This window comes from Etheostoma spectabile, unplaced genomic scaffold (genome assembly GCF_008692095.1).
Source record: "Etheostoma spectabile isolate EspeVRDwgs_2016 unplaced genomic scaffold, UIUC_Espe_1.0 scaffold00009365, whole genome shotgun sequence".
Taxonomy (NCBI): Eukaryota; Metazoa; Chordata; class Actinopteri; order Perciformes; family Percidae; genus Etheostoma; species Etheostoma spectabile.
The window spans coordinates 1-14,060 of NW_022603692.1; the positions used below are offsets into that span (position 1 = coordinate 1).

At 43.2% G+C, this 14,060-nt stretch overlaps 1 protein-coding gene and 1 pseudogene across 1 annotated transcript; both read right to left on the bottom strand.

Moving 5' to 3' along the window:
- Positions 1-2,620: 2,620 nt before the first annotated feature.
- Positions 2,621-3,549, bottom strand: LOC116679111 (olfactory receptor 52E8-like; annotated as a pseudogene).
- Positions 3,550-9,761: 6,212 nt separating this feature from the next.
- LOC116679106 (olfactory receptor 52K1-like) lies at positions 9,762-10,703 on the bottom strand. Its single transcript, XM_032508811.1, has one exon. The coding sequence runs from the start codon at positions 10,701-10,703 to the stop codon at positions 9,762-9,764; it is 942 nt and encodes a 313-aa protein (XP_032364702.1).
- Positions 10,704-14,060: the final 3,357 nt, after the last annotated feature.

The following is a 14,060-nucleotide window of genomic DNA, read 5'->3' on the forward strand; positions in this document are numbered from 1 at the left end:
ACCTCGGCTCCAGACTAGATTTTATTGAACACTACAGCCACTGACAAAGCTCATGTGATATGCTGTCCCACAGTTCATTTCCACACATCCTTCACAATAAAAGTCCCTCTTTATTTGGTTAGTCAAAAGCTTTTTATTGTGAAGTCGCATATCAGGAATGTTGGGTTTCATCAGCAGGAACTTAACACAACAGGAAATATTATACATGAATTATTCTGCAGAACGGCTCAGTTAAAAACCAACACATAAGAACTGATAATACCTGTGTACTTTTCCTTGGTACTTTGAGTACATTTAGCTCAGGATACTCAAGCACCTGTCAGCAGAGCTACACTTGAGTTACTAAATCAGCTCCATAGCCATTGGCATGGTTAGCATGGTTAGCATTGTTAGCTCAGTGCAGCCGGTGATCCTAAACTTTGGAGCTAACTGTAGCATGTTAGCACAGAACACATTTTTACAGCTGAGAAGTGTCACTTACCAGAAGTTTAACCTGGAGGAGACGAAGCTGTATCACACAAGTGAAAGTGAAAAGTGCTGATACTCAAACAGAGGGCAGGAAGTGTGTGTGTGTGTGTGTGGGGGGTGGGGGGGCTAGAAAATGGCCCAGCTGTTGATGAATATTATAAACTCTATTCTTCTTTGCTCTGAACACTGAAAAAAGACTCATCTGATTGGTTGGTTTAACCCAAACACTCTGACCACCGGAGACCACGGGACAAAGTGCAAGTCAGATTGGCTGCTGACACACTCACACAGAGCAGGAAGTAATGGGGGGGGGGGGGGGGGTTGTAATGTTTGCTGCATGTATCTGGAGCTCTTTTCAAATGTGATACTAACTGTTTTAGTTAATAACTAATTACTACTTAATTAATTATGATAATAATCATAAACTCTATTTCTTCAGCACTTAACAAAGCAGCTGTTCTGAATCTCTTACATTTGATTCTATGAGAACTGAACAAGACTCTGATTGGTCGGTTTACCGTTCCTCCAGAAAAACCTGATTAAGTGATCACATAATTCAATATTTTTCAAATACGCTGCACTTTCGCCGCATAAATTGACAATTTCCACGCAAAATAACGCGGGGTGTGCATGATTTCATAATAAAAGTCCCAAATATCTCAGCAGGAAGATGAAAAATGTTGTTTACTTCACACAAGAGCAGCCATTTTACCCTGTTGCCATGGGAACATTATGAAGTGACCTTATTACACGACAAGAGAAACCATCAAAATAGTTTTTGCAAGTTCCTGCAATTTCATTGCATAAAACTGCAGAAACATCTTCCAGATTCCATCGCATTTTTAAAGAAAAAGCTGCATAATCAAGGATTTTTACAACAACAAAACCTTCAGACCCGGACTAGGTGGAGGGACGTCCAGCTGGGAGGATGCCTTGGCGAAAACCAGGACTAGGTGGAGGGACGTCCAGCTGGGAGGAGGCCTTGGCGAAAACCAGGACTAGGTGGAGGGGATCCAGCTGGGAGGAGGCCTTGGGGAAGACCCAGGACTAGGTGGAGGGATTATATTTCCAACCTGGCCTAGGAACGCCTCGGGACCCCCCAGTCGGAGCTGGTTGATGTGGCTCTGGAAAGGGAAGTTTGTGGTCCCCTACTGGAGCTGCTGCCCCTGAGACCCAATGGATGGATAGATGGATGGATGATGGATGGATGTATTAACTGCATCAGGTTTTACTCTTCCTGCTTTAGTTGAGATGTCCACAGTTGTCACTCATGTATCAAGCGTTTCCCTCTGGGAGAGATAACCATATACTACATACTCTAAATGTCTGAAAACACAGAGTTCTCTGTTGCTTGTCTTGAAAAACTTTGATTTATTGGAACTCCACACAGGCTGAAACACATCTTTAATTCACTGATTTCCTTCAAACTTTAATAAGTTGAACATATCCCGCTGCCGCCACACGGGAGCACCAACGTGCAAGACATCCAACGGCAACTGTTAGAGGCCTGAAGTCTCCTCCTGACACACAGGTCCTGGGTCTGGATTCAGCAGCCATCCAGTTCTGTTGATATCCGAGTCTGTGATAAGGGGATGAAGTGATCCTCCTTCTCTTCTTCTGGCCTTGGGTCTCTGCTGCAGCCCTGGACTCTGCCAGCCGATTGGTTCGTGCACATATGAAACCCAGAGAGGCCAGAAACCGCCTCAAACTACAGAAAAACCTCTCTGATGGAGATGCAGATTGTAAATGAACACGTGTCCAGAGAAGCTTCTGAAACCAGAATAATACCGGCATGTCCCACAGGTCTTAATCGGAAAATGCTATAGTCAGAAAAGGCCTTATTATGAATATCCAAACTTATATATACATTGAATATTGTTTTATATTGTACTGTTTATTGCAGATCAAATTTTAACAATTGTCATATTTGGAATAATAGTAGAATATCAGTGTACATTACATATTCAATTTTGTCAATAGTTTTGATCATTTTATATATATATATATATATATATATATATATATATATATATATATATATATACTTATATCATTTTATCATATCAGCATTCATGTCCAGCATTCCTCTGGTCTGGAAAAGTCAAAACATTGACTATCATCATAAATAATTCAATTCAACAGAAACAGATTCTTAAGAATGAGTCCCGGTTCGGAGGAAGCGAAAGCTCGTCAGCATGTTGATGATCTGCTGTCTTATCTCGGCGGTTCTGATGCCGTAGGCGATCGGTTTGAAGCAGCTCGGAACAGCAGTACATGGTGCTGAAGAAAACCCGGCGGCTTCAGGGAGACGGTTTCTGATCCGATAGGACAGGAAGGCTGTGAGGATGGTCAGGCTGACGCTCATGACCACGATGGGGTGACGCAGGTGTGAAGCGCTTTGGTACCGACCGGCCCGAAGTCAGCACGGAGCTGATATGATGACGTAGGAGCCGTGATTACAATGAAGTCGGCTACAGGGATGAGGACCACGGTCAGCAGCCCGGCCAGGCTGTTGGTGGCGGTGCTCCCACAGGCCAGCTCCACCAGGGCCATGTGCTCACAGAAGCAGTGGTTCATCACGTTCCTGGAGCAAAGGACAGCCGTCCCGCCAGGCTCACGATCAGCGAGACCATGAAGATGTTCCTCAGCACTAGCGGGACGATGAACTTGAGAATCTGGGTAGCGCCATGCGGTCGTGGTAGTAGAGGGGCGTGCAATGGCAAAGTAGCGGTCCAGCGCCATCCACAGCAGCAACGTCGACTGAAAAGCTCCCACAAATGATCAAGTGCATCTGAACCAGCAGCAGCCAATCAGAGAGATCCCCCTCCAGTCAAAACAGAAGCTCAGCAGCAAGTGGGGACGAAGAACAGCGGGAGACTCAGGTCCCGCACGCCATGCCGGCGATGAGGATGTACATGGCGAGTGGAGGCTCCTCTGGGAGATGACGACGTACAGCAGCAGGGAGTTGGCCCACAGCGACAGCGCCAACATGAGGACGTAAGGGACGAAGAGGACGGGCCGCAGCGCTCCCAGCTCACTGAAGCCGTCCAGGACAAAGTGGCTGTGGGACACGTTGACCATCCTCACTGCCTCTTAACAACCACCTTCAACCAGTCTGAAAACACAGACAAGCATTTGGATAGTTACTACGGGTGTTCCTGTGTGTGGCACAAAACCACGTTAAGGGTTTTCTCTGGTCTGAATCTCTGGATTAGTTCTTAAACTTGGATTGTTTTCATCTTGGTTCTGTTTCGTTTCACACAGAGAAAAATCCAAGCACTCCAAAATGCATCATTACAAACCCTGCAACAACATTAGCTCAGAATGCTAAGCTACCTGACTACAGGAGACATTAGCTCAGACTGCTAAGCTACATGACTACAGGAGACATTAGCCCAATGCTAAGCCACCTGACTACAGGAGACATTAGCTCAGACTGCTAAGCTACCTGACTACAGGAGACGTTAGCTCAATGCTAAGCTACCTGACTACAGTAGACATTAGCTCAGACTGTTAAGCTACATGACTACAGGAGACATTAGCTCGGACTGCTAATCTACATGACTACAGGAGACATTAGCCCAATGCTAAGCCACCTGACTACAGGAGACATTAGCTCAGACTGCTAAGCTACCTGACTACAGGAGACATTAGCTCAGACTGCTAATCTACCTGACTACAGGAGACATTAGCTCAATGCTAAGCTACCCGACTACAGGAGACATTAGCCCAATGCTAAGCTATCTGACTACAGGAGCAATAATGGAGCCTGCTTTAAAACAAGAACCTGAACTACAACTAAATGAATAATAATATTAAAAAATAAAGTTATTTATGAACTATACATGTTTTCTTGATGTTGCCTTTCTTTAAATGGATGGTATAATTTCTCTTACAGCACTGTAACTTTTATTCATGTGTTTTATCTGGTTTTATTTGTTTTTAATAGTTTTCATGTAAAGCTCTTTGAGTTGCCGTGTTGCTGACGTGTGCAGTGCAGATAACGCCACCTTGCCTCGGAGACGTCTTCTCCGTTGTCCTACGCAGTGAATTCATAATTAAGTCAATTTAAGTACAGTAAATAATTCTAAAATATAACTCAAAGGAAGACTTAGGGTCTAAAAAATACAATATCACAGTTTTGGTGCAACACAATATGAATCAAAATAAACAGCTTTGTGAGAAAACTTGGTTTTTGGCATCACTCAAACGTTGAGTATTGTGAATTGTTATGAATTATTATTAAGTATTATTAATTATTATTAAGTCTATTCACTGATCCGATACCTTGTATTGACACTTTTTTATCACACTTTCATGCTTTTTTTTCCAAATTTTCTTCATCTTTGTACCCCTACCATCAGTCTGCTGAACACATCACTAAACACCTATAAGATATATATACACCACTAGTTTTACACTGTTGTCTTTTTCAAATTCATGGTCAAGAAACCTAATTTAAATGAATTTAGATAATTGTTTTGCCAAAACTCATTAAAGTAGTGACCTGATCCATGTCATAATTGGACAACTTGGATGAAAGAATCCCAAATTTCAGATGTAGAAGCTTTAAAAACCGGGTCAGATTTGACCCAGGACAACAGAAGGGTTAAAGTAGTTTGTTGCTGTTCTTCTTTGGCTGTGACGGACTGTCAAACTAGTTCACAAGAGATTGTTGTGTGGCGTACAGTGCATCCTTTCTATGTGTTGTTACAAAGAGTTTAACCTGAGCCAGGCCATCCAACAACAACAACAACACAGCAGTGTCTCCATAGACACACAGGGTTAGCAGCTGATAGCTCTCTGTTGTAATGCATCGTCATCGGGGTGCACACACCACACCCTAACCCTAACCCTAACCCTAACACTAACCCTAACCCTAACACTAACCCTAACACTAACACTAACACTAACACTAACCCTAACCCTAACACTAACCCTAACCCTAACCCTACACCCTAACACTAACCCAAACTAACCCTAACCTAACCCTAACACTAACACTAACATAACACTAACACTACCCTAACCCTAACACTAACCCTAACCCAACACTAACCCTAACCTACACTAACCCTAACAACTAAAACAACAAAAACCCACTAACCCTAACCCTAACACTAACCCTAACCCTAACCCTACACCTAACCCTAACCCTAACCCTAACACTAACCCTAACCCTAACACTAACCCTAACCCTAACCCTAACACTAACCCTAACACTAACACTAACACTAACCCTAACCCTAACACTAACCCTAACCCTAACACTACTAAACCCTAACCTAACCCTAACCTACACACTAACCCTACACCCTAACCCTACACCCTAACCCTAACACTAACCCTAACCACCACACCAGCCCCCCCACACGCACACTGTCAACCCTACGTGTGCACTGGATACTTTAAATTCATGCATTCATGCATAAATTCAAATTTTCCCTGCAATTCATCCTGCTGCTACTGATATCTGCACGAGTCACAATCTTCTAATGATCATTGTTAATTTTATATTTCACATACTTGTTTTTGTACAGTTTCTCTTTTTTCTTATTTTCTTATTTTTTTTTTTTTCTCAGAGCCTTGAGACGTGATCTCGCTTCACTACGTATTGTGAATGTGCAGCTGAATGATAATGAAGTCTAATTCACTCCGTATCGGCCCATATGCAAGTTCAAATATCGGGAAGGAAAAAATAGTATTGGAACATCTCTATTCATAACTTTTTGACCCGTTTTCCTATATCAATGTTCTTTTAAATTCCCCAAAATAACATGATTGATTCCAACGCTCTTTGCCAAGTACAAATCTCTACTTTCATTAATTTTGGGTCTTATTATATTTTATAGCATTGTAAAACAAATGGAAGTGTTGTTGAAATAGTATTGAGTAAAAGTTGACATATTCCAGTCTGTGATTATCATCAACATCCATTCCTTTAATTTTAGTCTCAATAATTCCTAATTTCTGCTTTTCTAACTCAAACATTAGGTATAATTTGTTATAAATGAGCTTTGTTGACCATAAATTCAAAAATAACTGTAAAACTAAAGTTAATAAGTTAGTGTTACGTAGTGTTGAACATCAAAAAAAGAGACAAACATTGAAAAAAAGCGTCAAAACATAAGAAAAGTTAAAAACATCGATAAATAGAGTCATTAAAAGTTTTCATTTTCAATTTTGACGAGAAGACAACAAGGGAGAAGTTACTGAGGATGTTAATTTTGATGATTAAAGATGATCAGACATTACATATGTTTTTAGTAATCACACAGCAGAAGACATGGAGAGTTTAAGACCTTTAACCCGGTGTCGTCCTCCGGGTCAAAAACAGACAAAATTTGGACATTTTCGTCCCTTTTACAGATTTTTTTAGGTTTCCACTACAACCACCTTACTAGTTTTATACTTGTTGGAATTCATGGTCAATAACCCTCATTCATATAGAATTATACCTAATATTGGAGTTAAACCTCATTTATATAGAATTATACCTAATATTAGAGATAAAAACGCAGAAATTATGAATTATTTTGACTAATAGTTAAGATCAGAGGAATGAAAGAGCGTTAGATGGAATCCATTTTACATATAGACATTTTTTAAAGGGTCAGATTTGACCTGAGGACACCAGGAGGGTTAAAGGAGGACATCAGGAGGGTTAAAGGAGGACATCAGGGGGGTTAAAGGAGGACATCAGGGGGTTGAACACATGATTTTAAAGCTGTACAGACAGAACGGACTCCCCTGGGTTGGATCTCTGTAACAGAAAAAGCAATGGCATCATTAACTCCTCTGTGCAGAGCTGCATCAGAGGAGGAGAAGCTTCCTGGAGCAGGAGTGAGACGGCAGCATGAAGTCAACTAGAGTTCATATCTACGACAGCAACATCATGTTAGAGCAGGTCAGACAACACAGGGTTAAATAACCTTCATAATCCCATTTCAGGACTCAGACCTGAAGACAGTTCAGCTCCTGTGTAGGAAACAGAAATCAGCACATGTAACTTAACAGTAGATGTGTGTGGTGTGTTGACTCCACCTGCTGACTCTCCTTCATCCACCCTCAGCCCTTTAATACCCTCCGTCTGACGCTGCCATTGGCTGCACGGACACACCAGCTCATCATCTCGCAGCCAATAGTCTGAGTGGAAAATCAGAGAGTGGTGACAAGTTATGGATGCTAACTAGGGCATCAACGCATAGTGGTAGTCAGATACACACACACACACACACACACACACACACATACATATACACACACACACACACACACACACACACACACACACACACTATATATGTATGAGATGTTGGTCCATATTGAGAGGATAGCATCTTACAGGTAATGGAGATTTGTGGGATCACATCCAGGGCACGAAGCTCCCGGTCCAACACATCCCAAAGATGCTCTACTGGGTTGAGATCTGGTGACTGGAGGGGGACATTTTAGTCCAGGTTGAGATTTTTTCACTGGGGGGGCCATTTTAGTATGGTGATCTCATCGTCATGTTGAAGAAACCAGTTGTAAATGATGTGAGCTTTGTGACATGGGGCATCCTCCTGCTGGAAGGAGACATCAGAGGACGGACCAGGGGGCCATAAAGGGACGGACAGGGTCAGGAACCAGGCTCAGGTAGGCCGGGTTATTTAAACCAGGCCCAATTGGCACTAAGGGGCCTAAAGTGGGCCAAGAAAACCTCCCCACACCATTACACCACCACCAGCAGCCTGCACAGTGGTAACAAGGCATGATGGATCCAGGTTCTCATTCTGACTCCACCATCTGAAGGTCTCAACAGAAACCAGACTCAGCAGACCAGGACACATTTTTACAGTCTTCAACTGTCCAATTTTGGTGAGCTCTTGCAAATTGTGGCCTCTTGTTCCTATTTGTAGTGGAGATGAGGGGTACCCGGGGGGGTCTTCTGCTGTTGTAGCCCCCCCCCCCAAGGTTGTGCGTGTTGTGGTCTTGCTGCACCTCGGTTGTAACGAGTGGTTATTTCAGTCCAAGTTGCTCTTCTATCAGCTTGAATCAGTCGGCCCATTCTCCTCTGACCTCTAGCATCAACAAGGCATTCCCCCCCCAGGACTGATGCATGCTGGGTGTTTTTCCCTTTTCGAATTATTCTCTGTAAACCCTAGAGATGGTTGTGGGTGTAAATCCCAGTAACTGAGCAGACCGGCCCATCTGGCACCAACAACCACGCCACCCCCAAATGCCTTAAATCCCCTTTCTTTCCCATTCTGACATTCAGTTTGGAGTCCAGGAGATGGTCTGGACCAGGTCAGGAGATGGTCTGGACCAGGTCAGGAGATGGTCTGGACCAGGTCAGGAGATGGTCTGGACCAGGTCAGGAGATGGTCTGGACCAGGACCACACCCCTAAATGCATTGAAGCAACTGCCATGTGATTGGTTGATTAGATAATTGTATTAATGAGAAATTGAACAGCTGTTCCTAATAATCCTTTAGGGGAGTGTACATACTGTACATACATACATATACATATACATATGCATATACAGATAGATAGATACTTTATTCATCCCAAAGGAAATTTTAGGCATCCAGTAGCAAGACAACCATAACACAACAAACACATATATCGCACATATAGATACACATATACACACCTATACATACATATACATACATACATATACACACATATACACACATGTATCACACATATATCACACATATACACACATGTACACACCTATACATACATATACATACACATACATACATATACACACCTATACATACATATACATGCATATACAGACATATGCACACATATAAACACATTTATCCCACATATACAAACATATACACAAAAACATCACACATGGTGTACATAAGAATGAAAACCACTCACTCCCAAGACACTTGCTAACCCTTTTGTTGGGAACCACACAGGAGAACGTCTGTATCGTCATTTGTACGATGTAGTGTACGAAGAATACGCCACAGTCTTACAGGCTTCTTTTAAACTCTCGGTCAATTGACTGGACGGGACGGAACGGGACTGTACGGGACTGGACGGGACTGGACGGGACGGAACGGGACTGTACGGGACTGGACGGGACTGGATGGGACTGGATGGGACTGGACGGGACTGGACGGGACTGGATGGGACTGGACGGGACGGAACAGGACTGGACGGGACTGCTTGGTGGAAAGGACAGCAAAGCAGTCTGACATGACAATTGCAACTGTTGGCTTTCACATAGATTTTTTCATCATTTCATAATTTTTTCATTATGATATTTTGGGCAAATTCTGTTATTTGAGTCCAGTTCGGACGAGACGGCAGCTCCTGAGTGTGTTCCCAATGTGCTGGCGGATGCCGGCGGTTCTGATGCCGTAGACGATCGGGTTGAAGCAGCTCGGGAACAGCAGGTACATGGTGCTGAAGAAAACCCGACTGGCTTCAGGGAGACGGTTTCTGATCCGATAGGACAGGAGAGCAACAAGTGCGATGTTCAGGTTGACGATCATGACCACGATGTGGGTGACACACGTGTGGAGTGCCTTGACCCTGGACCCAGCGGACTTGGGCATGAAAATGAATATGACGATGTAGGAGGCCGTGATTACAATGAAGTCGGCTACAGGGACGAGGACCAGGGTCAGCAGCCCGGCCAGGCTGTTGGTGGCGGTGCTCCCACAGGCCAGCTCCACCAGGGCCATGTGCTCACAGAAGCAGTGGTTCATCACGTTCCTGGAGCAGAAGGACAGCCGTCCCGCCAGGCTCACGAACAGCAAGACCGTGACGACGTTCCTCAGCACTAGCGGGACGATGAACTTGAGGAATCTGGTTAGCGCCATGCGGTCGTGGTAGTAGAGGGGCGTGCAGATGGCAAAGTAGCGGTCCAGCGCCATCCACAGCAGCAACGTCGACTGAAAGTTTCCAACACAGTGAATTAAAAACATCTGAACCAGGCAGCCAATCAGAGAGATCCCCCTCCAGTCAAACAGGAAGTTCAGCAGCATGTGGGGGACAAAGAAGAGCGGGAGGATCAGGTCCACGCACGCCATGCCGGCGATGAGGATGTACATGGGCGAGTGGAGGCTCCTCTGGGAGATGACGACGTACAGCAGCAGGGAGTTGGCCCACAGCGACAGCGCCAACATGAGGACGTAAGGGACGAAGAGGACGGGCCGCAGCGCTCCCAGCTCACTGAAGCCGTCCAGGACAAAGTGGCTGTGGGACACGTTGACCATCCTCACTTCTTCTGGAGGGGGGTCACCTGGAAACAGAGACACAGTTAGCACTTCTTAAACAGTCTGTAACCCAAACTGATCCGATGGTCTGCCGGCCTGCGGGGGTGGGGGGGGGGGGGGGGGTTCGTGTGTCCATCACTAAGTCTTATTGGACACCTGCTGAGTAATAATTTTGGGTCTTATTCAATTTTATAGCATTGTAAAACAAACTGACGTGGTTTTGAACTAGTATTGAGTAAAAGTTGACATATTCCAGTCTGTGATTATCATCAACATCCATTCCTTTAATTTTAGTCTCCATAATTCCTAATTTGTGCTTTTCTAACTCAAACATTAGGTATAATTTCCTCTAAATGAGGTTTATTGACCATAAATTCCAAAAATAACTGTAAAACTAAAGTTAATAAGTTAGTGTTACGTAGTGTTGAACATCAAAAAAAGTGTCAAAAGTTTTGAAAAAAGGGACAAAAACATACGAAAACGTTAAAAACATAGATAAAAGGCATCAACAGAAGTGTTGATTTTCATCATGAGGGTTAAATTATCCTTGATTTTATGCAGATTTATGTCTGTTTAAATCTGTGATTTTAGGAAAAATGACGACATTTTGATTCATGATCAGCTGTTTGCACCAAAGCTGCAACGACACCGTCTCACACGCTCGTCCTCGGCGTGACCTGGTGCCTCGGCAGAAAGGAATCAGCTCATTCATCTTTGCAGCTCTAATACGCAGAGTCACCTGGAAAGGTCTCTCTTTTGACAGATACAAGATCTCGTTATCGTGATACCACAGTACTCCGTGGTACGAGCTGGTCCCTCGTACGGTATTCAGGTCAAATTGACTCATTTCACATTTTTAGAAGAAGAAAAATGATACAAGTTACATTTTTTCTTCCTGAAACCAACGTCCTTTCCTTATTTCCTGAGATAAACATGTATTCCTGACTCAGAACATTATTCTGGATATGACACTTATGTTGTTTCCATGGTGGATTTTTAACATGAATTAAACTTTATGACAATAAAACCCACTTCCATGTTTAATTGTGTCCTACAGAGACTGATGCATTCCCTAAACATAGATGTTATCTCAGCTGTTGGAAATGGAGATAAAGACGATATTTGTTAATAGATCATGAAGTAAGATTTTATTTCAGGATTTTTTTTAAACCCCAAATAAGTCCTGATGGACACGAGAGGGTCCCGGAGTGAAGACAACACGAGGATTAAGGCCAGCACAGAGACAATTAAAACCACCAAGTTATTAGTTATATGAATTAAAATCAATAAATGCACGTATCATGCTTAACATAGCATGTAGAGTGATAAAATGTAAATATATAGCGTCTAAAAAAAACTGAAAACTATAAATATCTAGATAACTAGATACTTACAGTTGGAAAGACAGCCTAACCCTCCTGTTGTCCTCGGGTCAAATCGACCTGTTTCTAGTTGATTTTGGTTGTTGTATGGGCAGTCAACAAGCTGAAAATGTCAACGTTACAATATCAACAAAACTTTTGGGGAAAACACCAAAAATGATAAAACAAATGATGGTAAGGTTGAAAAAGGGACCATGTTGACGGGAAGACAACACGAGGGTTAAAGGAACAGCACAGAGACAATTAAAACCACCGTCGAGTTATTAGTTACATGATTTAAAATAAATGAATGTTAAATGCCTTTATGGGTTTGCAGAGCATGTAGAGGGCTAAAATACAAATATACTGTATAACGTCTAAAAAAAAATTAAAAATACATAAATATCTAGATACTAGATACATACAGTTGGAAAGAGTATAAAGTATAAATATCCGAATTAAACCCTTGTGTTGTCTTCGGGTCCATTTTTTTGCACATTAATACACATTTTACCTGGGGGGCCCAAACTTTCCAACCCCACTGTAAATATTACGAAGCATGCATTTTTGAGCTTTGAATGAAGTTAACCCTCCTGTTTTCCTCGGGTCAAATTGAGCTGTTTTTACTAAAAGTTTCTATGACAAAAGAACGTTGAAAAAAGTGCCTAATGTTGGAAAAAGCTACAAAACAAGGGAAAACACAACAACAAAAACATTTCTGTTTTTTAAAACGGTGACAAAAGTCATCAAGAACATCGCCAAAGGTGACAAAAAGTTGTTAAACAATGTAACAGAAAAATGGAAAATGTCAAGAAAAAAACAGAACAAAAGCAACGTAAAACTCATAAAAATCTCACAAAACATAGTTAAAAAAAACACCAAAAAGTGACAACAAATTTGGAATAAAATGACAAAAACATCAAAAAAAGTACAGAAAACTGACCCAGAAAAACTCAAAGTTGCAGGTCGCCGGGAAGACGAGACAAGGGTTAAAAAAAGTTAATCGTATCATATAATTATGTGTTAAATTATACTGTCGCTCCAGAAGAGGCGGAAATGAAGAAATATGGCAGCAGCAGGGGTCTGTCTCCCGGTCTGGAACTATGAAATGACTCAAGAGTAAATATAAATGTAATTATTATTAATATGTTATTATTGATAAATCCAAACATTAGTCCCATGAAACATTTGAGCATACGACCTTAGAAAAAGCAGCGCTGCACCATCTTTCTTTGGGGCGTTGGGTCACCCATCGAAGGGAACCCTGAAGACTGGAATCTCTCAGTCCTGGTGTCTAGAAGGCGGAGGACTTGAATCCAGAAACATGACGATCACTCGGAGAACCAGCACCTGGTCCCGGCCTCGTCCCCGACAGCCAGCCCTGCAGGAGAGAAAGGGCTTTTATGTGTTCTTGTTGTTGGGGGGTTCGTCCGTAAACATGTCTCGGGGTGATGATGTCAGCTGATGATGATGTCAGGCCGGTCCCTGCTGAGCGCTGCCTCGGCCCTTTAGGCCTAGCGTGTAAATCCCAGAGAGCAGCGGTCTGACCTGGCACGTTGCTTTCCTAACCCTGACCGTCAACGTCCGCCATTGTTGTTGTGCGGCCATCAAACACACACCCAAAGCATGCTGGTAGTAGCCAGTGGCATGACGCCAATGGCTACTACCGCCAATGGCTACTGGCTACTACCGCCAATGGCCAATGGCTACTACCGCCAATGGCTACTGGCTACTACCGCCAATGGCCAATGGCTACTACCGCCAATGGCTACTGGCTACTACCGCCAATGGCCAATGGCTACTACCGCCAATGGCTACTGGCTACTACCGCCAATGGCCAATGGCTAGTACCGCCAATGGCTACTACCGCCAATGGCCAATGGCTACTACCGCCAATGGCTACTGGCTACTACCGCCAATGGCCAATGGCTAGTACCGCCAATGGCTACTACCGCCAATGGCCAATGGCTACTACTGCCAATGGCTACTGGCTACT